Raw genomic sequence first — 27,298 nt, 5'->3', positions numbered from 1 at the left:
TTTCCTTATTGTATCCTTAGAATCTAGTATAATTCATGATATGTATGCATATGTGTATGCATTAAATAGTTCCTGATGGGCTAAGTAAGTGAAATAATGAATACATAGTTGTGACTGTTTTATCACTTGGAAAATGAAAAGTTTACCACTTGGCTTTAATTATTTAATTTGATTTTTGAATGAAATTATTTTACTCGTTCCTTAGTTGTACTAAAACCCATTATCTTTAGGGATTCCTCACAATAATTAACTCTGGGATAGATTCTTTTTTGCCCATTTGATGAAAGGAGGCAGTAATCTAATTTGCTTATTAAGGTCTCCCTGCTTATTTTGTGTTTATTTGTGTGTTATTTTCTTCTGTCATCCTTAGTAAACCTAGTCATGATTTGAATTGCTTTGCATATGAAAAGAGTTAATTATATTTATTGCCCACTCAGCCCAGTAGAATTGTTAGGCTGCCCTTGAGCTGAATCTGTACTTACATTGAATGCAGCAGAAATTCAGTTTTCACATACAGCCTCTAAAGTATTATATTAATGGGGAGTAATGAAGGCACCCTTTATGAGTTCTCTGAATTTAGGGGTTTTTGTTTGTTTTGTTGGTTATTTTCAGCAGACATTTTGGGGGATGTTGGAGGAGGGCAAAATTTAGGGACAAGTTGTAGGATGAAACTGATCTTTGAAGTACTTAAAGATTAAGTGTACTTTGGGGGTCTAAACCATACTTTTCCATATAAAAAGTATAAGAAGCTTATGTTTGGGGAAATCCATTTAATTGTGCAAGTACAATGTTATAACGTGTAACTTTTGTAAGACATGCCTTGTGTTATAAGATATTTACTAATGCAATTATGTTTCATACTTTCATCCTATTTTTATTTATCAAAATCTTCCTTCCTTGGTATGTTATTTGCACAACAAACTGAGTATACCTGTGTAACATACTTAAACTGGTATGTAATATCTCAACAGGGCCTAGTGAGTGGCATGTAAGTAACAGATTTACATAAGAAATACTTGTTGAATGAGATCTTAAAGTCATTAAAATAATGGCTTTTCGGTGTTTAAGGCTCACAAATATAATTAACAAATATGTGAGAAGAGCCTTGACTATAATATATAATCTTTGTTACAATTTTTTATTTTAAAAAAATCTTCATATTTTCTTGATTCTTACCAGAACCCTTTGACTTTAAGGAAAGATTATGTTAATATCGCTGTTTCACAGAGGAGGAACCTCAGGCACAGAGAAGTTTTGATCTGAATAAGGAGTAAAAGGAGTATCCCAAACTGTAAGCTCCATCTTCTGTTTTTTAATTCAGTATCATCTCCACAGATGATGAGGAGTTTGGGTTGACTTTTCTTTCCTTGCAGCAGAAGTATGTGTGTTTTTCCTTTGTGGCAATAAACATAGTTGAGTTGAAGTTAATGGAATGTGTTTCTTAAGGACTCTTATGTTCACTCTTGTGTCCAAAATAGAGATGGTAGCAGTAAAAAATGAGGTGGGTAATTGTCTTCAATCTTAGTCAATAAATTATATTGTTTTCACAAGGTAGAAATTCTGAACTAAGATCTTAGTTATCCAAAATTTGATTAAATGGAAAAAAGTGTTAATCTCATTCATCTTTTGTGCCCCTCTTTTTCACTTTCACCTGTACCTCCTAATAGAGACTGAATGTTTTCAGCTTAAAATTCAGTTTATGCAAACTTGAATTTAGCAGTTGAGCTGTGTGGGGAAACAAGTTTCCTTAAGGTTCTTGAAGTACAAGAAAAGAAGGATTTGTCTAATCTGAAGAAAGCTTAATAAAGTTTTTCTAGGCCTATGCTCTGAAATCACCCTTAGTATAGAGTATTAGAAAATCTGTCTCAGATCATAAAGTGGTGATCGCCCCAAGGGGTGAGTTGAAGGAGATTACATGAAAGTTCTTTCTGATTATTATATCTAGCACTTAAAGGATGGGGATTGGAACCCAGAAGTGAACGAGTATTTGTATTTAAATTGTCAACATATGAACATTTGGAACCACCTTCTGGTTTTATAGTTGATAAAGGGAACAGAGACCATCTATCTCCTGAATGTGACTTGCTCAGAACTGGGAGGGCAAACCTATGCTGGTCTCTTAATATAGTTTCATTATGGTAGCTTATGCTCTTTGGCAGTCACCAATATATTTCTGCCTTGAACTTTAGTTACCCTGGAAATAATAATTTTAACTTGGTGATTAAAAAGCTTTTGGGCCTTTATTCATTGTTGTATTGCCAAAAATTAACACATAGGGCCTATTGAACACATCCTTCTATGAATTTGGATTTTGCTGCTCTGGGTTTGTGATGGTTGCATGATGTCGTGGATGCCTGTCTCTTACTAAATGACTCAAGTTGTTTATATGTCCTTTAACGTCTCATAATTTTGAACTGAAAAATTGAGATGTGTGTGCCACCACATAGAAATAGGACATAATGAAAGCTAACTTGAGAAACAATAAAATGATACCCAGTACTTCTGGAATGAACATTGAATGAGATACTTCAGCTGTAACAAGAGAATGTGGAGAGTTGTTTATCTGTTACTGAAGCAAGCTACCCTTGGAAGCAAAGAGACTGTCTTTTTGTATTGGACCTGTCATGGAGTAGGAAATAGGTTCTTGTGTTTGCATTTTTGTTTTCTGTATACCAATACTGAAGATTCTGACTTGAAATTACAATGTAACTGTATAGGGCAAAGAAATGACTAAAAAACATTTAACTTTTTTTTCTGTAATGGTTGATGCTTAAGCATTTTAAGATGGGAATAATAAATATCCTCATTTTAAGGATAAATTTCCTCATTTTAAGGTGCATTTCAGTGGTAAAGATAATTTTTTTCAGTTTGGAATAAGCATGAATACTAAAAGCCTAAATACTAAAAGTGTGAGAAGTTCTACCATTTATTAAAGAGGGAGGAAAAAGAAATTTCCTGATGAGACATTGAGGGAGATTAAAGAAAATTAGGATGTAGAATAAAATTCAGTTTCTACTGAGAAATAGTTCTGCTTTAATAATAGGTAGTATCAAACACATTGGCAAGTTATTTTTGTACTGAAGTCTTGGGGGAAATGCTATACAATTTTAATGAGTAGGAAAGTGTTGACTAATGATGTCTTTGCATTTATTCCTGATACTGTCTAAAAGCTACTTACAGCATTGCTAAACCGGTCAGAAGTTCAGACTGGAACATTTGTAAGATTGCTTTCTAGTTAAGAAAGGAGAGTAATTGAAGCTTTTTATTCCTATATGTGACATGTTCATTTTATATATACAGTATATATAAAAATATAGACATACACAAAATATATATTATGTATGTATTATTTTTTGGGTATTCATTATATATGGTCTCTTATGTGAGAACTTATTTAGGACTAATCTTTTCTTACTGTATATATTTATTGTCATTTAAAAAACTTAAAAATAACTTTTTAGTAAAAAAAAATTTATATTTTTAAATTAAAAAAATTTTTTTTAGATTTTATTCATTAATTTGACAGAGAGAAGTAGAGCATAAGCAGGGGGAGCAGTAGAGGGAAAGGGAGAAGCAGACTCCCCTCTGAGCAAGGAGCCTAACACAGGGCTTGATCCCAGGACCCTGGGATCATGACCCAAGCCAAAGGAGATGTCCAACCCACTGAGCCACCCAATTGCCCTGTAAAAAATTTTTTAAAAGTTAAGGAGCGTATTTAAGAAAAAGTAAATCATTGGGGCGCCTGGGTGGCTCAGTGGGTTAAAGCCTCTGCCTTCGGCTCAGGTCATGATCCCAGGGTCCTGGGATCGAGCCCCATATCGGGCTCTCTGCTCGGCAGGGAGCCCGCTTCCTCCTCTCTCTCTCTCTGCCTGCCTTTCTGCCTACTTGTGATCTCTATCGGTCAAATAAATAAATAAAATCTTTAAAAAAAAAAAAAAGAAAAAGTAAATCACATTTATCCTTCCACCTAACAAACATTTTGGTGTGCATTCTTTCATACTCATGTTGTATACTGTATGTATAAAAAAAGCAAAAATCATACATTAAGAGAAATGTACATTTTGAAGTCACTGTAGCTATGCTTCTAGAGCAGTTAGGCTTCGAGAGTTTGACTTTACTTAAGTTCTGGGATATAATGGAAATGTCATTGTTAGCTTTTCATTTTGGGAGAGATTATCAGTATTTTTTCTAAAATTAACCTGGCTCTCTGTTTTGAAAGTTAAGAATTAGTAGAGTCACCACAATGAAGTGAGAGATGTACTTCTTGGGACTTAATCTGAAGAAATGCAATGTAAACTAGAGCAAAGGAAAAACCTTGCTATAATTGAGCAAGTTTCCCAAGGCATTTTTGTGTGCAGTTTGTGACAGTATGTATTCCTTATGACATTACTTCCTTCAGAACAGTGCACTTAAATAAGCTAAAAGTAAAGCTTGGTGTTTTGTAATATTAATAGCCATAGATGCAATTTTAAAGAATTAAGTGACATTCAAGATCTGTCTTTCTTCCTGTGACTCTAACCCCAAGGTGGTACAGTTTCTAGTAGTTTCTGTTGATTGTTTGCATTAAATATCACTTTCTGATAACTTGGTGGAGAGATTTTGATGATTGAGTCCTAGTTCTGCTTTACAGATTTTGTTGCAAAATCTTGTACAAGCCAAAATACCATTATGTTCTATGAGTCTATTGAACATACTCTTTGATTCTGACCTGTTGTTGAAAGTAAGAGGGCTTTGACTGCACTTAGAAGCCCATTAAAAGAAAAGGACTTGGCAAATGAGTATAATTCAAGTAAAGTGCATTTACCCACATTTTGGCCAATTTCTCAAGCAAAGGAAACTTTTCAGATTGAAAATGGAGACCCCCTTGAGTAGAGTCTTACGGATCACTGGTGGCTTAGGAAACACTTTGTACTTTTCTTGGCAGCCGCTCGGGACGGCATCGATGTGTTTCGGTAACTGGTGTGCGCTGTCTGGGAGGTAGCGTGCAGCTTGGTCACTGAGACCCATGCCGACATGCTGTGCCGGCCTAAGCACTGGTTCACACCTTCATCACAGATTGTTGTGACCTGACAGATTGGTTATCATGTTGATTTACTTTGGAAGGGTAGGTGAACGTTGAGCAATCCAGTAACTCTTAAAGCGATGAGACAGTAAAGGCCTGGTGGCTAAGAGTATGAACCTTGGAGTCAGTCTCTGTTTGATCCCAGCTGTAACATTTAGCTTTATGATCTTTGGGAGATTTTTCTTTGTATTAATTTAACAGACATTTAGGTATTGTTTTTTTATATATGCGTGGCAATGTTCTAATTGTGTCTGAGAAATATTACCCCATTAAATCTTTGTAACAATCCAATTAAACTTATTATTGTCATCTCCCTTATCCTCCTCCCCACTTAGATATTTTGGCTTTTAAGTTTTCTTCCTCATTTTAAGACAGAGATTATACTGGAGTTGAGAGCGTTCAGTAGGACAGTATATAGATAGCACTCTTCACAGTGGCTGGGCCATAGTAGCATTCTCTGTTGACCTACTATTTCTGAAAAAAAGCAGTATTTTGTGGCAGACTGCTTCTTTCTATACCTGTGATGCTACAATCAGAGTGATAGGGGTCATTGCCTGCAGGTACTTCTAAATCCTTACAGGAATATTCTTGCAAATTCCTGAAGAATTTTGAGGTGGTCAGGGAAAGTCTTAAAAAATCTAATTCCATCCAGACACAGCCTGCACCATTATAGGGCCCTGGGTCTTTGCAGCCTTAGTGAGATCTCGGTTAATAACATGGTTGCTCTCCCAAATCCAAATCTATACCCAAGGGATTGTCAAAAGGTCACAGGTCTTTTTTGTTTGTTTTACTTTACTTTAAAATATGTCAGACTTAAAGAAAGTTGCAAAAGTGGTAGAAGGAAGTTCTGTATGCCCTTCATTCAGATTTTCCCAAATGTTACATTTTATCACATCTGCTTTATAATCTTTCTTTATATATATGTCCATATGTTTAAATACTTACATTTTCTTGAACCATTTGATAAGTTGCAGACAGACAGGAAAACTTTTTACCCCAAAATACTTCAGTTAATGTATAGTTCCTAAGAGCAAATACATTCTCTATATAACCACCATACAATTATCAAAACCAGGACATTAATATTGATATAATGCTAATATTTGCTCTGTGGACTTCAGGCAATTTCATCATTGCCTTCACTGATATTCAAAGAAAATCTCCCAGGATCATGCATTTTGTTTAGTTGTCTATTTTAGTCTACTTTAATCTGGAGCTCTTCTGGAGATTTTTCAATCTTTCATGATTTTGTTATTTTGAAACATACGGATACAGGCCAGTTATTTTGTGGTCTTCATTATTTAAATTTTTCTGATGTTTCATCAAGCTTGGCTTCCTCATGATTATGTAGTTGGGGCAAGAATACCACAGAGATTGTGTCCTTCCCAGTGCATGATGTCAGGAGTCACATAATGTCTGTTTTCCCATTATTGGTGAAGTTAATTTTGATCAGTTACGGTTCCAGCTAAGTTTCTTCACTGTAAAGTTAATAACATTTTTCCTGTGGAAATAATAAGTATCTAGTAGGAAGCTTGAGTTTATGTAAATATTTTGTTTCTTATCCAATAGATAACTCTTATATCCATTGATAATTGTTGCCTCAAATAATTATGGTGGTTGTCAAATGGTGATTTTTTAAAATGTCACTTTTATAATTATTAATAATTTTATATATTTTAAAAAATATATTTGAGAGAGAGTGAGAGAGAGCTCATAAGCAGGGGCAGAGGGAGAAGCAGGGAGACTGATGTGGGGCTCGATCCCAGGACCCTGGGATCATGACCTGAGCCAAAGGCAGTGGCTTAACCCACCTAGCCACCCAGGCACCCCTAGAATTTATTTTCTCTCTCTCTCTTTTTTTTTAAGATTTTATTTATTTATTTGACAGACAGAGATCACAAGTAGGCAGAGAGAGGAGGAAACAGGCTCCCCGATGAGCAGAGAGCCCGAGGTTGGGGCTCGATCCCAGGACCCTGAGACCATGACCGAGCTGAAGGCAGAGGCTTTAACCCACTGAACCACCCAGGCGTCCCCTTTCCTGCTCTCTTTAAGCAATAGTAAGAGTTTCTTAGTTCTTACCTTGTCATCTTCTTGATCTTAGGGGGAAAGCTTTCAGTGTTTATTGAGTGTGATGTTAGCTGTGGGTTTTTTTGTGAAGACCCTTTACCATTTTGTGGAAGCGCCCTTCGGTTCTTAGCTTTTTGAGTGTTTTTATCGTGAAAGAATAATGGGTTTTATCAGGTAACTCTTTTTTATTCATAGAGATGATTGCATGTTTTTTTCTTCATTCTTTAATGTGGCATATTAATTACACTGATCTTCCTTTTTTTAAAAATAAAGATTTTATTTATTTATTTATATGACAGAGAGACAACGAGAGAGGGAACACAAGAAGGGAAGCAGGGGGACTGGGAGAGGGAGAAGCAGGCTTCCTGCTGAGCAGGGAGCCTGATGCAGGGTTCATGCAGGGTCGATGCTGGGCTCATGCAGAACTCGATCCCAAGACCATGGTATCATGACGTGAGCCCAAGGCAGACGCTTAATGACTGAGCCACCCAGGTGCCCCAGTTACGTGGATTTTCTTATGTTGAACGAGTTGCGCTACTGGGACAATTCTACTTGATCGTGTGGTATTTAGCATCTTTTAAATATGCTGTTGGATTCAGTTTGCCAATATTATGTTGAGAATTTCTGCATTTATCCTCTTAAGGCATATTGGCCTATTGTTTTGGGGGGTGTTTTTTTGTTTTATTTTTTGTTTTGGGGTTTTGTTTTGTTTTGTTTGTTTTGCAGCTGTCTTTGGCTTTGGTTAGGGTAATGCTGGCCTCATAGAATGAGTTAGGAAGTGTTCTCTACTCGTCTATTTTTTGAAAGCATTTGAAAAGGATTGGTGTTAATTCTTTAAATGTTTAGTAGAATTCACCAGTGAAGGCTTCTGGTCTTGGGCTTTTCTCTATTGGGAGGTTTTTGATTACTGATTCCATCTTTTGTTATAGGTCTCTTATTGTTGTTGTTGTTGTTGTTGTTTTTCTTCCTCCACCACCTCCTCCTTTTCTTTTTCTTCTTTTTGAATTTTTTTTTTTTTTTCAGTAATCTCTACACCTAGTGTGGAGCTCAGACTCACAACCCCAAGATCAAGAGTTGTATGATCCACTGACTGAGTCAGCCAGGTGCCCCTCTTTCTCCTTAAGTCAGTTTTGATAATCTGTTTCTGGGAACTTGTCTGTTTCACCTAGGTTATTTAATTTGTTGTTGTACAACTAATTGTTTATAGTATTCCAGTATTATAATCCTTTTTATTTCTGTAAGGTAGTGATAATAACTGTACTTTTGTTTGTGATTTTAGTTATTTGTGTCTTCTTTCTTGTTCTTAGTTGAGCTAAAAGTTTTATTTTGTTGATCTTTTCAAAGGACTAACTTTTGGCTTTATTGAATCTCCTTTGTTTCTCTGTTCTCTATTTTATCTTTGCTCTTATCTTTACATTATCTACCTTCTGCTAGCTTTGCTCTTCTTTTTTTAGTTCCTTAGAGTATATAGTTAGGTTATTGATTGAGATCTTTCCCTCTGAGCATTGCTTTTCTGTATCCCATGAGTTTTTGTATTTTGTGTTTTTGTTTTCATTTATCTTTTCTCATTTCCTTGTGATTTTTTATTTGATCCATTTGATATGACTGTATTGTTTAATTTCCATATATTTATGACTTTTCCAGTTTTCCTTCTTACTGGGTTCTATCTTCATTCCATTTTGGTCAGAGAATATATGTTGTATGATTTCAGTCTTAAGTTTATTGAGACTTGTTTTGTGGCCTAACTTAGTAGTCTATCCTAGCAAATTTCCATGTGCACTTAAGAAGACCGTGTATTTTACTATTTTACTATTGTTGGGTAGAATGTTCTATACATCTATCTATAAGGTTTAGTTCGTTTATAGTATTGTTCAGGTCTTCTGTTTCTTTATTGATGTTCTGTCTAGATATCCTATCCATTATTGAAAATGGAGTATTCTGCTTTCTAACTATTGTAAAACTTTCTCCCTTCACTTCTGTCTGTATTTCCTTCATATATTCTGGGACTCTATTGTTAAGTGCCTATATGTTTATAATTGTTGTATCTTCCTGATGGATTGACCTATTTATTATAAAATGTCCTTCTTTGTCTTTAGTAAAAAAGTTTGTGTTAAAGCCGCTCCAGCTCTCTTTTGGTGACTGTTTGCATGATACAACTTTTTCAATTTTTTTGCTTTCAACTTAAGTGTGTTTTTCAATCTAAAGTGTCTGTTAGGGACAGCATATGGTTGGATGATGGTTATGGTTTTTTTGTCCATTCTGTAATTTTCAACATCTTTTTTTAAGATTGAAAAAAAATTCTTAAGTAATCTGTGTACCCAGTGTGGGGTGAACCTACAGCCCCAAGATCAAGAGTTGCATCCTCTATTGACTGAGCCAGCCAGGCACCCCGGTAAATTTCAGCATTTAATTAGAATGCCTAATATTTATATTTTATATTATTACTAGTAAGATAGGACTTACACCTGCCATTTTGCTTTTTTTTTTTTTTTTGCTACATGTCTTATTTCTTTTTTCTTCTATTAATGCTTTATTTTGTGTTAAATAGATATTTGCTAGCGTATCATTTTACTTCCCTTGTCATTTCTTTCACTATGTATTTTTGAATCATTTTCTAGTGGTTGCTCTGGAGATTATAATTAACATCTTAATTTTTAGCAATCTAGTTCTAATTGAAAGCAATCTAATTTCAGTAGCATATAAAAACTTTAATGTAACCCCTTCCCTTCCCTCTTTGTGCTATTATTGATATATAAATTACATCTTTATACACTGTATATATTGTATGTTCATCAGCACAGATTTATGATTATTGCTTTATACAGTTGTCTTTTAAATCAGATAGGAGGGGCGCCTGGGTGACTCAGTTGGTTAAATATCCAACTCTTGATCTTAGCTGAAGTCTTGATCTCAAGCTCAAGAGTTCAAGCCCTCCATTGGGCTTCTTGCTGGCTGTGGGCCCTAATTAAAAGAAAAAAATCAAATAGGAGAAATAATTTCAAGTCAAAAATACATATTTCTTCATGTATATTCAAGTACTGTCAAGTATCACTTTATTTCAGCCTGAAGAACTTCCTGGTATTTTTTGCAGAGCTAGTCTGCGAGCAACAGATCCTCTCAGTTTTTGTTTATCTAGGAATGCTTTACTTTCTCTCATAATTTTCAAAATATACCATTTGCTGGGTATAGAATTCTTAGTTGACGCACTCTTCGTTATTTTGAATTTGCCATCTGACTCCCTTCAGTCCTTCATGGCTGCTGCTAAGAAATCAGCTGTTGAACTTTTTTGAGAATGTCTTGTATGTAATGAGTTCCTTCCTGTTCTTTCAAGATCTCTTTATATTTGGTTGTTGTCAGTTTAATTATGATATGTCTAGTTAGGGATTTCTGAGTTTGTTGATCTACTTGCTATGTAGATTGATGTTTTTCATCAGATATAAGTTTTGTGACACTTTTTTTCCCCAATACTATTTCTAACTTTTTCTCTACCTTCTAGGACTCATGTTATGTGTATGTATATTGGTAATCTTAATTGGTTGCCATTGTCAAGATCTCTTGAGGCTTTGTTCATTTTCCTTCCTTTTTTTTAATGTTTCTCAGACTAGATCATCTCAATGGACCTATCTTCATGTTCATTGACTCTTCCTCCTTCCTGCTCAAATCTGCTATTGAGTCTCTCTAGTGAATTTTTCATTTGTTATTGCACTTTTCAACTCCATGATTTTAAAAATAATTTCTATCTCTTGGTGGGTAGAGGAAGCAAAATGGGTAAACAAAAGTGGGAGATACAGGCTTCCAGTTATGGAATGAATAAGTCACAAGAATAAAAGGCACAGCAAAGGGAATATATTCAGCTGATATTGTGGAATACTGTCAGTGATATTGTAATAGCAAGCATTCTGTGATGACAGATGGTAGCTACACTTGTGGTGAGCATAGCATAACAAATAGAGATATTGAATCACTATTGTACACCTGAAACTAGTGTAACATTGTGTCTCAACTATACTCATATTTAAAAGATAATACTTTCTATCTTTTTTTTTTAAGATTTTATTTATTTATTTGACAGAGATCATGAGTAGGCAGAGAGGCAGACAGAGAGAGAGGAAGGGAAGCAGTCTCCCCGCTGAGCAGAGAGCCCGACGCAGGGCTTGATCCCAGGAACCTGGGATCATGACCTGAGCCGAAGGCAGAGGCTTTAACCCGCTGAGCCACCCAGGCGCCCCAACTTTCTATCTCTTTATTAAGAGTTCTCAGGGGTGCCTAAATGGCTCAGTCAGTAGAGCATATGACTCTTGATCTTAGGGTCATGAGTTTGAGCCTCACGTTAAGTATGAAGCCTACTTTATAAAAAGCAAAGACTTAGTTCTCATTCTTTTAGTTCTTTACACATGGTTTCCTTTAGTGCGTTGAACATATTTAAGATAGCTGACTTAAACTGTAGTAAGTCCAAAGTCTGGACTTTCTCACTGAGTTTCTGTTATCTGCTTTCCTTCCTCCTTGTGTGTGGGCCATACTTTCCTTGCATGACTCAACTTTTTGGTTAAAACCTGAACATTTACAACCCTTCAAATCAGAGTCTTCTCCTTCAGGGTTTGTTATTGTTGTTGCTTTCTCCTTTTTTTTTTTTTTTTAACTGACTTTACTGAACTAATTCTGTAAAGTTTTTGTTCTTTATTAGGTGTGGTCCCTGAAGTCTCTGCTAGTTAGCTTAGTGATGAGCTAATGATTGGATATATTTCCTTAAAAGTGCAGAACCAGTAACTCTCTCATTCTTTGCTACATGGCTCTGTGTTCATATTGGGACTCATCTTTAAAATTCATCTAGTTTACTGCTGTGCCTTAGCTCTTACTTCCTGCTGTTATGGAGTCTTAGTGTCAGAAGTGAGACCTTAGCACATTCTTGGTCTTTCCTGAACATGTACACAGCCCTAGATATGCACAGTCCTATGCCTGTGCAGCCTTTTAGATTCCTAGAAGTATGTAGAGTTTTTCTGGACATCGCATTCCCCAGCTTTGAACAGTTTTTCTTGCTTGACCCAAATGTTTCACTACCTCTTGGAGGTGCAGTGTTAAACGATTTCTGCTTATTGTTTTTGACAAATGCCCCCAGGAAAAGACTGCTTATTCTGGGAGAACTGTAAGTTAGGTAAAATAAAGACAGGCTCTATGAGTAGTATTTCCTAGAGAACTTCCACATAGGCCAAAAAATGAAAGGTTTTTCATTTTGTTTTGTTTTGTTTTGTTTTGTTTTGTTTTTGCAAATGGGGCTCTTAAAGATCTCCAACCCTGTTCTGACCCTGACCCCTCTTGTGCCTGTGGTGCTGGTGGCTTTTACTATGATTGCTGTTTGTTGGTTTTCAAGGTTACCTTGGAGCTGGGAAAAGGGGGATTGGTCAAGGGCATGTTAAAATACCATAAAACTCATGGTTTTTGCCAGAATAGCACTTTTTTCTTTTCTTTCCTTTCCTTTTTTTTTTTTTTTTTAAAGATTTTATTTATTTGACAGAGAGAGAGAGATCACAAGTAGGCAGAGGCAGGCAGAGAGGGAGGGGGAAGCAGGCTCCCAGCCGAGCAGAGAGCCCGATGCGGGGCTTGACCCCAGGACCCTGAGATCATGACCTGAGCGGAAGGCAGAGGCTTAACCCACTGAGCCACCCTGGTGCCCCCACACTTTTTCTTAAATAAGAAAGAGTACATGCTCCCTGGGTTATAAGAGGTCTTTGGTTAATTGCCAGAGTTCTGAAGTTTATTTTGACAATATTCTCATTGTACTTGTAGAGATTTTCAGAAATCCTTACTCTACCTTTCTTGGTGATAGCACTCAATTATTTTGTAAGGAGAGTTGAATAATAATTTAAAATATCTTTTATATTTATCCATGTAGTTAACCATTTTTGGTGATCCCCATTCCTTTGTATAGATTCAGATTTCCATCTGTTACCGTTTTCTTTCTGCCTAAAGGACTGTATAACATTTCCTGTGATGCAGGTATGCAGGTGATAAATTCTTTCAGTTTTTATATGCCTGATAAGGTCTTTATTTCATCTTTGCATCTATGTTTATGAGACATACTTGTTTGTAGTTTTTTTTTTTAATTTGTCTTATTTTGTTACCAGTGCTATTGTGGCCCCATAGATTGAATTGGGGAGTATTCCTTTCTCTTTTGTTATCTGAAAGGAAGAGTAAGTACATCATTACATCTTTATATTGATAGAATTCAATAATCCCATCTGGGCCTGGAGTATTCTTTTTTGGGAAGTTTGTAAAGACAAACTTAATGTCTTCTACAGAGGTAGTCAAGTTAATTAACCCTTTTCTCCTCAGTGAACGTTACTTTATTATCCCTTGAAAATCTGCTGGATCTTCAGTGATGTTCCCTTGGTCATTCCTGATGTTGATAATCTTTTTTTTTTTTTTTTTTTTTTAAGATTTTTGAGAGACAGCTAGAGCACAAGTTGGAGGAGGGGCAGAGGGACAGAGGGAAGCAGACTCCCCACTGAGCATGAAGCCCAATGTAGGGATTCCATCCGAGGACTCTGAGATCCTGCCTGAGCCACCCAGGTGCCTGATATTGAGCATTTTTGTCTTTTTTTTTCTTGGTCAGTCTGGCTAGAAGTTTATCAGTTTATTGACTTTTTTTTTAAGGCTTTTGCCATTATAATTTTTCTCTTTTTTCTGTTTTCAATTTCTTTGGTTTCTGCTTTTTATTACTTTCTTTATTAAACTTTGAGTTTAATTTGTTCTCTTAGCATTTTAAAGTAGAAGCTTACATGGTTAATTTGAGACTTTCTAATAGAAGCATTTTAATGCTATAAATTTTTTCTAAGCAGTGCTTTTTGGAAGCATCTTAAAATTTTGATATATTTTCATTTTCATTCCATTCAAAGTTTTGTTTTGTTTTTTTTTTTAGATTGTATTTATTTACTTGACAGAGAAACGGCAAGAGAGGGAACACAAGCAGGGGGAATGGGAGAGGGAGAAGCTGGCATCACACCGAGCAGGGAGCCGGATGTGGGGCTCCATCTGAGGACCCTGGGATCATGACCCAGGCTGAAGGCAGACACCTAACAACTGAGCCACCCAGGCGCCCCACTCAAACGTATTTTTTTTTTCAAGATTTTATTGATTTATTTGACAGAGAATACAAGCAGAGGGAGCTGTAGGCAGAGGGAGAAGCAGACTCCCTGATAAGCAAGGAGCCCAATGCAGAACTTGATCCAAGGACCCTGGGATCATGACCTTACCCGAAAGCAGACACTTAACTGACTGAGCCACCCATGTGCCCCTCAAAGTATTTTCGGACTTCTCTTTTACCCATGACTTATTTGGATGTTTTGTATTATTTAATCTCTAATAATTATAGGATTTTTCCAAATAACTTTATGTAATCAGTTTCTAATTTAATTCCATTTAGGATTGTAAAGCATATTTAAGTCATTTCTGTTCACTTAGGTTTTTTTCTTTAAGATTTTATTTATTTGACAGAGATCACAAGAAGGCAGAGAGGCAGGCAGAGAGAGGGAGAAGGAGGCTCCCCGCTGAGCAGACAGCCTGATACGGGACTCTATCCCAGGACCCTGAGATCATGACCTGAGCTGAAGACAGAGGCTTAACCCACTGAGCCACCCAGGCGCCCCCTTGTCTTAGGTTTTGTAGTGCCTCTCTTGTTGTGAATGGTATATGTGCCCTTGATACAAATATATATATTTTCCTTGTTGGGTGTAATGTCTTAGCAACGTCATTAATGTCAAGTTGATTAATAATGTTTTTGCTGTCTTCTGTATTATTGATTTTTTGTCTTCTTATTCTATTAGTTACTTGATTGAAGAATGTTGAGATACCCAAGTATAACTGTGGGATAAAGGTCTTATTTCGCCTTTAGTTCAGATTTTCTTCGTATACTTTGAAGTCCTATTGTGTTGGTTTTTTTTTAATATTTTATTTATTTATTTGACAGACAGAGATCACAAGTAGGCAGAGAGGCAGGCAGAGAGAGAAAAGGGGAAGCAGGCTCCCTGCAGAGCAGAGAGCCCGATGCAGGGCTCGATCTCAGGGTCCTGAGATCATGACCTGAGCCAAAGGCAGAGGCTCAATCCACCGAGCCACCCAAGCACCCCTATTGTATTCAAATCTTAATTGCTTCTCAGTGTTTGGGTTTTCTTCCCAAAAAATTATTGTGAAAATATTCAAAGATGAAAAAAGTAGTAAAACAAACACTTGTGTACCCTTGTAGATTTAGTAGTTAACATTTTGCTCTATTTACATTTTTCTCTCTCTTAAAGATTTTATTTATTCATTTATTTTACAAAGAGTGTGTGTGTGTGTGTGCATGAGCAGGAGAGGGGCAGTGGTAGAGGTAGAGATTCTCAGACTCTGTGCCAAGTACGGAGCACCCCCACTCAGGGCTCAGTTTCACAACCTTGAGGTTTTTCCTTTATCCTTTGTATTTCCTGTAAGTAAGAAGTTCAGATTTGAAGCTTAATTAGATTCAATTAAACATTTTGGGTAAGAATATTACATCTTTGTTTTTTATACTTCATACTACAGTGCATCAAGAGGTTAAGTCTAGCTGTTTGGTTCAAGTAATGAGTGTCAGATATCTACAGTGTAATTTTTCCTCTGTGATCCTCTGACGGCTTGTTTGTTCTGTTACCCAGGATGTTTTAATATATCTATTGATGATCCTTACGCTAATCAATTTTGGGGTTGTAAAGAATGATTCTTTTAAACATGTCATTCTTCCTTTATTACTGGCATTCTTCAGTAAGAAAGAGCCTTTCTTGGGTTGCCTGGGTGGCTCAGTGGGTTAAAGCCTCTGCCTTCGGCTCAGGTCATGATCCCAGGGTCCTGGGATCGAGCCCCGAGTCGGGCTCTCTGCTCAGTGGGGAGCCTGCTTCCTCCTCTCTCTCTCTGCCTGCCTCTCTGCCTACTTGTGATCTCTCTCTCTCTGTCAAATAAATAAAATTTTTTTAAAAATTTCTAAAAGAAAGAGCCTTTCTTCTCTCATCTCCCCCTTTTAGTAGTAGTAAAGATTCATGAATTTTACTTATTCAATATATTAAAGTCAATTCTAGTCATTATTTTTTATGCTCCAAAATTGATGCAGGTGTTGTCTCCTTCAGACTGTCTCCTTTGTGCTTTTGAGGTGATCTCATTTGTCATTCGAACACTTTCTTGTTCTCTCAGCCAACTACATGTCCCAGGCTTGCTTTTAATTTTTCCAGCCCTAATCAGAGCACTAGCCATTTCTCCAAATGCCCTAGGACCTTTTAGTTGGGTGTGGTATTTAGAACTAAAATCTGGGAGTGAGGTATGTTTATTACTACTGGGTTATTTATTTCTAAGCCCTTTTAGTCAACAGAGCTATAAAATACTTTTTAAATTATGAGTTTATATTGATATGTACAATTCAAAATTAACCTAATTTTTTTCTTTTTATTTTATATGTTTTTATTTTTATTAAAAATTTCAGTTCCTGGGGGCACCTGGGTGGCTCAGAGGGCTAAGCCTCTGCCTTCGGCTCAGATCATGATCCCAGGGTCCTGGGATCGAGCCCTGCATCGGGTTCTCTGCTCAGCAGGGAGTCTGCTCCCCCCTCTCTTTCTCTGCTGCCTCTCTGCCTACTTGTGATCTCTGTCAAATAAATAAATAAAATCTTTAAAAAAAATTTTTTTTCAGTTCCTGGAGCACCTGGGTGGCTCAGTTGGTTAAGCATCTGCTTTCAGCTCAGGTCATGGTCTTAGGGTCCTGGGATGGAGCCCACATCAGGCTCCCTGCTTAGAGGGGACCCTAATTCTCCTTTCCTTCTGTCCACCCACCCCCAACCCCTCTGCCACTTGTGCTCTCTCTCTCTCAAATAAATAAAATCTTCTTAAATTTCAGTTCCTGAGGTGCCTGGGTGGCTCAGTCGGCCAAGAATCTGCTTTCGGCTCAGGTCGTGATCCCAGTGTCCTGGGATCGAGCCCCGCATCGGGCTCTCTATGTTCTGCAGGGAGCCTGCTTCTCCCACTCCCTCTGCTCGCCACTCTGCCTCCTTGTGCTCTCTCTTTCTGTTAAATAAGTTTTTAAAAAATTCAGTTCCTATTGATATTAATATAATTCTTTACTTTATCCTACAGTAAATATCCAGTGTTGCAGAATTATAGTAATTAGTATTGTACATGAATTCTTAGCACTTAAACCTGCTGAGTGAAGTTAAAGATGTCTTTTGTAGTTGATTTTTTGTTCCTTAAAATTTATCCCACTAAAGATGAATAATCAGAGTATCATGTTCAAAACTGACTTGAAATTATTTTCTTTATATGGTTATGTTAACATTTGATATATACTTACATTCATTTATTTCTGTGTTTAGTGTTAGAGTTTGGTTTTTTAGTTTGATTTTGTTCTGAATATGTAAAACATTTACAATTTTCCAAAAGTCAAATCTGTATAAAAAGCTATACTCAGAAGTCTTGCTCCCATCCATCCCTTCTATCCCACAGCCCTTGTAGATAACTGTTTTCATTAATTTCTGGTTTATCCTTGTAGTGTGTGTGCATTTGTTTTTGTTTTTTACAAAACCAAATATATGGAGAGAGGTAGTTGTTTCTCCTATTTCCTTAAACAAAATGTATCACTATATATGTACTGTTCTGTCTCATTTATTTGACTTGATTATTCTGGAAATTTCTCCCAATTTGAGTTTCTGCAGTTCTCCTTTATTCTTTACAGTTGCATTATATTTCATCATATGGTTGTACTGTATATATCCATTGGATTGCTTTTAATACAAATAAGCCTGCAGGAAATAACTTTTCATATTTACATGGAATATATCTTTTTTTTTTTTTTTAAGATTTTACTTATTTATTTATTTGAGAGAGAGAGAGAGAGACCACGAGTTGGTGGTTGGGGCAAAGGGAGATGGAGAAGCGGACTCCTGGTTGAGCGGAGAGCCCAACTTGGAGCTCTGTCCGAGGACCCTGGGATCATGACCTGAGCCAAAGGCAGATGCTTAAACAACTGAGCTACCCAGGCACCCCTATATGGCGTATATCATGAAAGGAGAATCCTAAAGTTGGGATTGCTGACTCAATGATTGGATGAATTAAGTGATTATATTAGATGTTGCCAAATTCCCCCTTCACTGGGAATCCTTTGGATAATAATCCTATGGTATCTTAGACTCCTACCTCAAATGTAAGAGAGTATCTTATTTCTCCACAACTTACCAGTGTCAGATTCGTGAGTTGTTGCCTAAGAGCAAAAAAGGGAATTCCAGCATAGTTTTCACTTGCTTTTCTCTTATGGGGGAGATTGGAAATTGTTTCATATGTCACTTAACCTTTTCCGTTTTGAACTGGATATTCACATCTGTTGCCCATTTTTCTGTTACAGAGTTTTTGTTTTTTATCTTCTCCATTTTTAGTTTTGTATACCAGGGAGATTAACCCCTTATGATGTAAGTTACAGGTACTTTCTCCAAGCTTGTCATTTGTATTTTGACTCCTCCTGCCCCGACATGAAAATTAAGTCTTTTCTTATTGTTTCTGGAAAAGCATTTACTATTCCTTTATTACAGAGAAATTTATATTTTCTTGTAGTGCATACATTGTTTCAGTTTTTACATTTAGACCTTTGATTCATTAATGTAGAATTTATTATGGTGTACAGTTTAAAGTATTGACCCAAATTTATCTTTTTCCCAGAGACTATCCAGTTCCAACATTGTTACTTAAATTGCCCATTTTTTTCAACAGTCTAAGATAAAAATCTCTCATATACTAAATATCCATGTATGTGGATTTTTTCTGAACTTCATTATATTCTAAATGTTCATATGCCTTATATATTTTTAACTGTAGTGGTTTTATGTTTTAATATTTGTAGTATTTAATATGTATTTAATATTTGTAGGGCTAGCTCCCTTGTTGTGCTTCTTTCTCAGGATTCTCCTAGCTGTTCTTGCCCATTTGTTTTTACATATTAGAATCAACTCATCCATCTTCAGAAAGTTTTTTATTTTTTTTAATTAAAAAAATGTTTTAAGATTATATTTATTTATTTAACAGAGACAGACCATGAGAGCAGGAACACAAGCAGGGGGAGTGGGAGAGGGAAAGCAGGCTTACCACCCAGCAGAGAGTCCAACATGGGGCTCAATCCCAGGACCCTGGGATCATGACCCAAGCCAAAGTCAGATGCTTAATGACTGAGCCACCCAGGCACCCCTAGTTTTTAAAAATTTTTAAAATTTATTTATTTATTTGAGACAGAGTGAGAGGGGAACACGCAGGAGGAGTGGGAAAGGGAGAAGCAGGCTTTCCATTGAGCAGGGAACCCCATGTAGGGCTGAATCCCAGACCCTGGGATCATGACCCAAGCCGAAGACAGATGCTTAACTGACTGAGCCACCCAGGTGCACCCCCAGAAAGCTTTTTTTTTTTTTTTAATTATTTTCATTGGAAACATGCTAAATGTAGATATTCACTTGGAAAGAATTGGCAACTTAGACATGTTAATGTCCAACTACAAAAGATGTCTTCATCTTGTTCAAGTCTAGTCTACTTTTGGGACTTGTAGGAGTTTAAAAAATATATCCTGAAAATAGGTGTTACATTCCAGGTATTATATCTTTTTTGTCACTGTTATACGTGGGACCTTTTTTTCCATTGAATCTTCTAGCTGGGCATTTTATATATATAAGGCTTCCGTTTTATATCCCATTACCATATTGATTTTTTTAAATCATTCAATTTTAGCACTTTCTTGTATTTTCTAGTCATACTATCATATCATCTGCAATTAAAGATGGTTTTACTTCTTCCCTTCTGGTTCTCACACTTCTGATTGTTCTGACTGATTGTGCTGGCTAACATTTTCAAAACAAGGTTAAATAGTTGTGGGGATGGTGGACATCCTTACCTTTTGTGTGCTTCCCATCCCTTGAACAACCTGTAAATTAACAGAAGTAAAGGTCCCTGCAATGCAAGGAATGCGATTCTATATAAAACCATTGCCCAAATCAGTAGAATGAAACATCTGAAAATTTCATATACTGCTTAGAAGGTACAGTGGGCTCCTGTTAAGTGACCATATTCTTAGTTCCAACTTTGTGTAATTTCAGGCTTCAAAATGAAGTTGGGTTTTTTTGGATGCATTTGTTGGATTTAACTGTATGCTTTTGTAACTTTTTAAATATGGACTGCTTCACAAATTTGCATGCCATCCTTGCACAGGGGCCATGCTAATCCCTGTAGCATTCCAGTTTTAGTATATGTGCTGCCAAAACAAGCATGCTTGTGTAACATTTTTAATGAGATTCGCCCATCCTTGGACATATAGTGTTGTAGGTTGGCTTTCCCTCTTGCCTGTTTGTATGCTCAGGCCATTGGTAATTAGATTTATACTCTGAAAAACAGGCCAGGAAATCATTATGTTTATATTTTCCCCCTCAATAAAGCTAACTCAGACAGCATTAGAAATTATATATATGTGTCTTTAAAATTCTATTTTAACTGCTTAATTTTTATAAACTGTAGGATGGGAGCATAGTCAATGTTCTTGTTTCTATTTTTTTATAAAATAGTAGCATAAAAAACTGTGTATTTAACCTAGATAAGTATACATACATATCTTTAGTGCCTAATCTGTTACAGGTGCTGAGTACTTCTAGGCTGAAGCTGACAGACCAGAAATCTGCATTACCTCCTCCCTTGTTAATAGGATTGCTCTTTATGTACCTGGGTGGCTCAGTCAGTTAAACATCTGCCTTTGGTTCAGATCATGATCCCAGGGTCCTAGGATTGAGCCCTGCATTGGGCTCCCTGCTTAGCGGACAGCCTGCTTCTCCCTCTTCTCTGCAGCTCCACTTGCTTGTGCTGTCTCTCTCTGTGTCAAATAAATAAAATCTTAAGTCCAACTCTTTGGATTAAAAAAAAAAAAAGGATTCCTCTTTAGTGAGCATGGTATCTCTGAAGAAATGAATTAGGTGGTAGATTAGATAGGTTGAGGATCTGGTGCTGCTCAATTAGCTTTTCCTTTGTCCCATCAGAGACATTTCGTTAGTCCTAACAAAGCCTGTGAAAGATGAATGAGTGCTACTAGAAAAACAACACATGCTTTATTTTGAATGAAGCTTGTAATTGATTTGATATGTAAAAGAAAACGCATTTCTCAGCCCCAATAATACATGGAGTGCTATAATGGAAAAAGAGCTCTGGACTTTTAATCTAGTCATCTGGGTTATAGTCCTGGCTCTTTCTAATCTTGAGCAAGTCATTTATCCATGTTAGGCCTTCCTTACCTTCCTGTTAAATAGTAAGGTTGGCTGGTACCATCTAAGATCTCTTCCACATCTAAATTCTCAGATTTTAGAGAAGTTCTGGGTATGGTTTTGACTTTTAGCATGTTGATGCTCTTAGTTTAGACATTTTAATCCCTGTATCCCTATTTTTATTTTGGCAGTATGTTACTTTAGGTAAAGGGAATATATGTAGTATGTATGTGTTTGTATATTGCATTCTGAATTTACATGAGAATAAAATACAAATAGAGTTTTAGGCCAGCACCATCTGTTGTGGAAGAGTTCTGTGGGATCTATTCATAACTCTTGGGAGTGACAAAAATTTCCCTTTCATTTTCATGATCTTCATACTCTAATCAATCTAAATATAGGAACATTATCCCAATCCTGTTCCTTGCTGCTTTCAAATTTTCAGAATTCTGTGCAACCACGTTTGGTCCTTCGATGGTGAGCTCTGTTCCCTTAGGCTGTTGTCTTAGTGAAATGGAATGCTCTGGTTTTTCAGTCTGTTACAGCTATTATTATGTGAGTCATATCTTGATATTTACCTTACTTATACATTATGGGTTCTCCTTTAGTCACGTGAAGAGTCCCAGTCTTAAATTAGGGAACCAGAAGGCAGGAAACCAAAAGAGAGGAACCAAAAGCAGGAAAACAACTATAAACATACTTCATTTTCGAGATCAGTGGGGGTTTTTTGTTTGTTTTTAAGATTTTATTTTATTTGTTTGACAGAGAGAGAGAGGGAGATAGCATAAGCCAGGGGGAGAGGCAGAGGGAGAAGCAGATTACTGGCTGAGCAGAGAGCCCAACACAGGGCTCAACACACGAACCCTGTGATCATGACCTGAGCTGAAGGCAGACGCTCAATCATCTGAGCCACGCAGGCGCCCCATTTTTTTTATCAGAATGTCAAAGTGAATTCTAAGCAAATTCATTCACTTGTGGAGTAAAAGATAACGTCTAAGATTATGTTGCATATTTGAATCTGAAAAGCAAACTTTTCTTGGGTTTTCTGCATGTTAAAACTATTTATTTGTCAGAAAGGGATTAAGTGCTAACCATTTTTAAGGACAGTTAAAATAAATGTAAATGACAGTAGATTAATGTGAGTAAGAGTTTTCTGAGATGTGAGTTTTTTGTAAATGTTTTAGCAAAATAACTGGATTAGTGGGGGAAAGAAGGGTATTTTCCGAAATAATAAAATTAGGTTTCATTATTAATCTTTTGCTATATGTTAAACCATGGAATAAAAAAACTTAGTGTGGTTGGTTGCCTGCAATTTAAAGATTTAAAACTGAAATTTGGGGAATAAGAACTGTTTCCTGTCTTTAAATCCATTGTTAGAGCATAATGCTATGCTTAGTCCCAGACATAAGAACGGTGCTGAGCATCTTTCTTGGTTTCAGCGGCCAGAGGATATATGAAACAGACAAATCTGAAAGTTTCAGAGCATAAGATATAATCTAATGAGTACACACAGTTTACGTCTTTTTCTTTATAACTGAGCATGGTTGACTTGGTGCAAAAAAAAAACATAGCTTCTTAGCTGCTAGGCTGATTTCTATGTCCAGGTATTTTCAGAAATTTAGGTTTATGATATCAGCTAAAATCAAAGCACAACATTTGGTGACCAATTCCTAGAAAATATACTCATATGCATAGGATGTGCATGACAATCATAGAACAGTTCTTTTTAAAATTAAGGAAGGTACTTGTATTTTAAATTCTCAGAATGAGAATTCTCAGAATGAGCCACGTGGGCACCCCCTAAAATGAGGCTTTTAATTTCATATTTTGTAATGAAAATTCTGCACTGCTCAGCGGTTTCACTAAAATATGTTGTAAACACTTCAGTATTTTAGTATGGATGTTCAGTAGAGTTTCTCTGGTATGTGTGTTTGTGATAAAGAGAAAAGTAGAGACTGAGACACAAAAGGAAGCTTGCTTGATGTCACAAAAATTTATTTTGTCTTATCTACTACTACATAAAGTAGTGACTTTGGAACTTTTCAGCATATAGATTTGAGATGGATTTGGAATGATTATCCTTAAGCATAATGTATCATCTGTCCTTTTTATGGGACTTTGCTCTTATACCTTTTGTAGGTGAGAGAGGTAAAATAAAGCTACCTCATATTCGTAAGGAAGGGGCTTTTACTTTTTCCAAAGTATTTTCTTACCTTTATTTTTTTAAAGATTTTATCCATTTATATGAGTGAGAGAGAGTAGGAGCAGGGGGAGGGACAGAGGGAGAGGGAGAAGCGGACTCCTCACCGAGTGCAGAGCCCCACCGTTGTAGACAACAACAATGACTACAACTACAACAACTACTCAGGGCTTGATCTCAGGACCCTGAGATCTTGACCTTAGCCAAAGTCAGGCACGTAATCCATGAAGCTACCCAGATGCCCCTATTTTCTACCTTTGTTATGAGATTGTTTTTCTGTCAGGTCCCTCTGAGGGCCTCTTTCGGTTTCTTAGGTTTAAGTACTGAGATTGTAGAGGTTTTGTTGTTTTTGCCTTTGCTTTGTGAATTTCTCACAATTAGAGAATTACAACAGGTATCTCTCAGGTACATTTAATGTATTTGAGGTTAGACAGTTCTCTGGAACTACTCAGGAAAACCTGAAACTTTATTCAAATAGGTATCTTATTTGAATATTGAATAGATAACTTTGTGTAATAGGTACTCATTTGAATGTTAAATAGATACCTATTCAACTAGTTATTTACCTATTGTGCTCTGTCTTCTACTCCCTGTTCAGTAAACTAATATTGAGCGTCATCCCTAGGCTATTACTGACTTATCTAAAAGTTAATATAGCAGAAAATAAATATGCATTTCATTTTGCCTTGTTAGTAGAACCAGTAGGGGGTGGATTGTGATTATCTGACATATTCTGAACACCTTTTAGAGAATAATGTGCTGTGTAGATTTATTTATTATTTAGAAAATACAAGGGAAAGTCATTAGTATAGATCGAGTTTCTCACATTTGAATTAAACTTGTTACACACATCTGTAGTGTTCCCCTTAGTGGATGTCCAGTACATATTTGTTAATTAAGGATACTTGGGTCCTCTTTCTGGCTCTGCTATTAAATAGACCGTTTTCCTGCTTTGCTATCCGTATCCTTTTAGAATTCAGCTGGTTGCCATTTCACTAGGATAACTTACAGGGCCAAAAAGTGCAGGGACTCAAAACACTGGATGTTTGAAGGGAAAAATAGCTGGCAGTGGCATAGTGTGCCACTCTGAAGGTAGAGGATGAGACCTGCTGTGTGCTGCTTTGAGATAAAATGGCCAGATTAGGTGGAAAGAGCATGGCTGAATCCAACTGTCACTCCAGATACACTTTGCAGCATTAGTTTGTTCTGTCATTGGCAGCATAGCATTCTGTAGGGGATAGAGATTGCCCAGGAACTGGAGTAATTGTATTTATTTCTATTATGAATAGCCCAAATTTCATTTGGCTCTGGGCCAGTAAGGGAGTGGTTAATTTCATGGCTTCTTTAGAACCATTTTGAGAGTAATTTCTTTTAAATTAGTATTCTTTCTGCAGTTAAATATAGAACATTGAATTTTGACACACACCCTCTCCTTCCCACCACTCTGTCATTTATTTCCCACCCACTCTTACCCAAGACTCCCATCAAGCTTCACTTTTCTTTTTACTGATTTTTCCATCTATCAAACTATTTCTTGTCTCTGGCACCGTATAAGATTAAGAATGGCTCTCTACGTTGGTGTGGAATCAGTGATGATAGGCCAGGTAAGTATCTGGGTAAAAGAAGCTGCATCAGCCTTGTTCTAGCCCTACCACTATGTAGCATTCCCTAAGGAGCTCTGCTGCCTTTTACAGCAAATGAGGAGTGGACTCCTGCCCCCCTTTTTTTCTTCTCCTCTAGGTTTGAAACTATAGTAGGATGTTGTAGTTCTTCTGTTTCTTGTGGTTAGAACTTCTCCCATAGTCCAGTATGAAGGATCACCTGTTCAGTCCTATTTTCTCTGAAGAGTGAAGCACTGATTTCTGACCTTCTGTCTCACCCTTTTCAAAATTAGCTCCTATATAGGTTTCAGAAAGAGGCATTTACAGTTCCTTGACTGAAGTCCAAAGTGGGTGCTCCTGTGATCAGGTTTCCTCAGGGAGCTGCTGGTTTGACTATTCCTTTGGACACTGCAGAGCAGTCTTTCCCCTGCTAAGGATTTCAAAGTTCCCACTTTCTGGTTTTATATGTCCAGAGTCCTGAGATTCAAGCTAATGTTACTTGATTTTTCCTAGTATCTTACCTTTTTTATGGCATCCTTTGTCTTTTCAAAATCCTGCCATTATTGTCTGATGAAATACTTAATGCTATTTTTCTAAGTAATTATTAAAGTCATCCTTTGGAGAAGGCATTGGGAGTTGAAAAGAGTTGTCCCTGGACCTTTTAGATAGAGCCATCTAATGTCTCCATTTGCTCTTGTAGTTCCAAAATAGGGAAAATTTCAAAATGCAAGAATTAATTATGAGGCAGACTTCTAGCTATAATTTTGAGGAATGAATCAAAGAGGAATGACCAGATCACTTTTAATACATCATTTATAAATTTTGGTCTTGATGTCAATTTTTTATTTTTCTTCTCAGTCGCCTTAGGTCGTAACCAGCCTTTGAAAAAGGAGAAACCCAAATGGAAAAGCGATTATCCCATGACAGATGGACAACTGCGCAGCAAGAGGGACGAATTTTGGGACACCGCACCAGCTTTTGAAGGCCGTAAAGAGATTTGGGATGCCTTGAAGGCTGCTGCACATGCTTTTGAGAGCAATGATCATGAACTGGCACAAGCAATCATTGATGGTGCAAACATAACATTACCACATGGTAGGTTTGGTGGTTTTCAAGGGTAACAGGGAACATACTCAGCTCCTTTCCAATAACACGAAACCAAATGCAAAGAATTCCTTTTTCTTGCTGTGCTTTTTTTTTTTTTTTTAAAGAGGGACATTCCTCTTCGTTTCTTTGTATGTCTTTTAGCTGGAGAAAGATTTACTTTGTGTGCTTGTTTTTCATTTTTTAATTTTTTAAGTAAGCGCTGCACCCAACATGGGGCTTGAACCCACAACCCCAAGATCAAGAGTTGCATGCTCGGGGCACCTGGGTGGCTCAGTGGTTAAGCCTCTGCCTTCGGCTCAGGTCATGATCTCGGGGTCCTGGGATCGAGCCCCGCATCGGGCTCTCTGCTCAGCAGGGAGCCTGCTTCCCCCCTCTCTCTCTGTCTGCCTCTCTGACTACTTGTGATCTCTGTAAAATAAATGAATAAAATCTTTAAAAAAAAAAAAAAAAAGAGTTGCATGCTCCACCAATTGAGCCAGCCAGGTGTCCCTCTATTTTTTACGCTTTTTAAGTATTTTTAATCTCAAGAAAGTGAACACTTGATAACCTGTATTTTCCAACTTCCAACTCAGAAACTTGCTAGTTCTTCATCAAGGGCCCTCTATCCCCTGTCCCAATCTTCTAGAGCTTCTACTGCACTCATTTCCTGTGGGCACTAGAGAAGTCTCACATTTAGATTTCAGAAGCCATAGAGACTCAGTGGGTTTTCCTTTAGTCATTGTACTTTCTCATCAAGCCTATTTTTAGCATAATGAGCAAACTCAAACTTAGAAGTCACATGTTCTGAAGGACAGTTTTCTATGATTGTGACCCTGAGCATTATTAAGAACCTCTCTCTATTTTGCTTAGGAATGTGACTCTAAGGAACATGATTAGTTTTGAGTGTTTCCAGGGACACATGTCTGCTGGACCCATACATATCCTCTTGCTTGGTCTCCTTGATTAGAAACACTTCAAAATTTTTCATGGTGTACTGAGATTTAAGTGTTAATTTTATA

General features: G+C 36.9%; 1 protein-coding gene and 1 non-coding gene across 4 annotated transcripts in view; one reads left to right on the top strand and one right to left on the bottom strand.

The window, feature by feature from the left end:
- UBTD2 (ubiquitin domain containing 2) overlaps window positions 1–27,298 on the top strand; it is a 59,080-nt gene that overhangs the window by 17,041 nt on the left and 14,741 nt on the right. For 2 of the 3 annotated variants that reach the window (XM_032851813.1, XM_032851815.1), the window contains one exon: window positions 26,052–26,288. In XM_032851813.1, the coding sequence (XP_032707704.1) occupies window positions 26,052–26,288 (237 nt within the window). Of the gene's footprint in view, window positions 1–1,194; window positions 1,292–26,051; window positions 26,289–27,298 lie in introns of those variants that run through there. The other variant, XM_032851814.1, reaches the window with a different exon arrangement.
- Window positions 20,311–20,414, bottom strand: LOC116864458. The gene has a single exon (XR_004382016.1). It is a non-coding gene; the product is annotated as a U6 spliceosomal RNA (small nuclear RNA).

The sequence above is a fragment of the Lontra canadensis genome, unplaced genomic scaffold, assembly GCF_010015895.1.
Source record: "Lontra canadensis isolate GAN:19392208 unplaced genomic scaffold, GSC_riverotter_1.0 scaffold5, whole genome shotgun sequence".
NCBI classification, from domain to species: domain Eukaryota; kingdom Metazoa; phylum Chordata; class Mammalia; order Carnivora; family Mustelidae; genus Lontra; species Lontra canadensis.
Note: the sequence above shows the minus strand (reverse complement) of the source record. Positions and strands in the feature narration are given on the sequence as shown.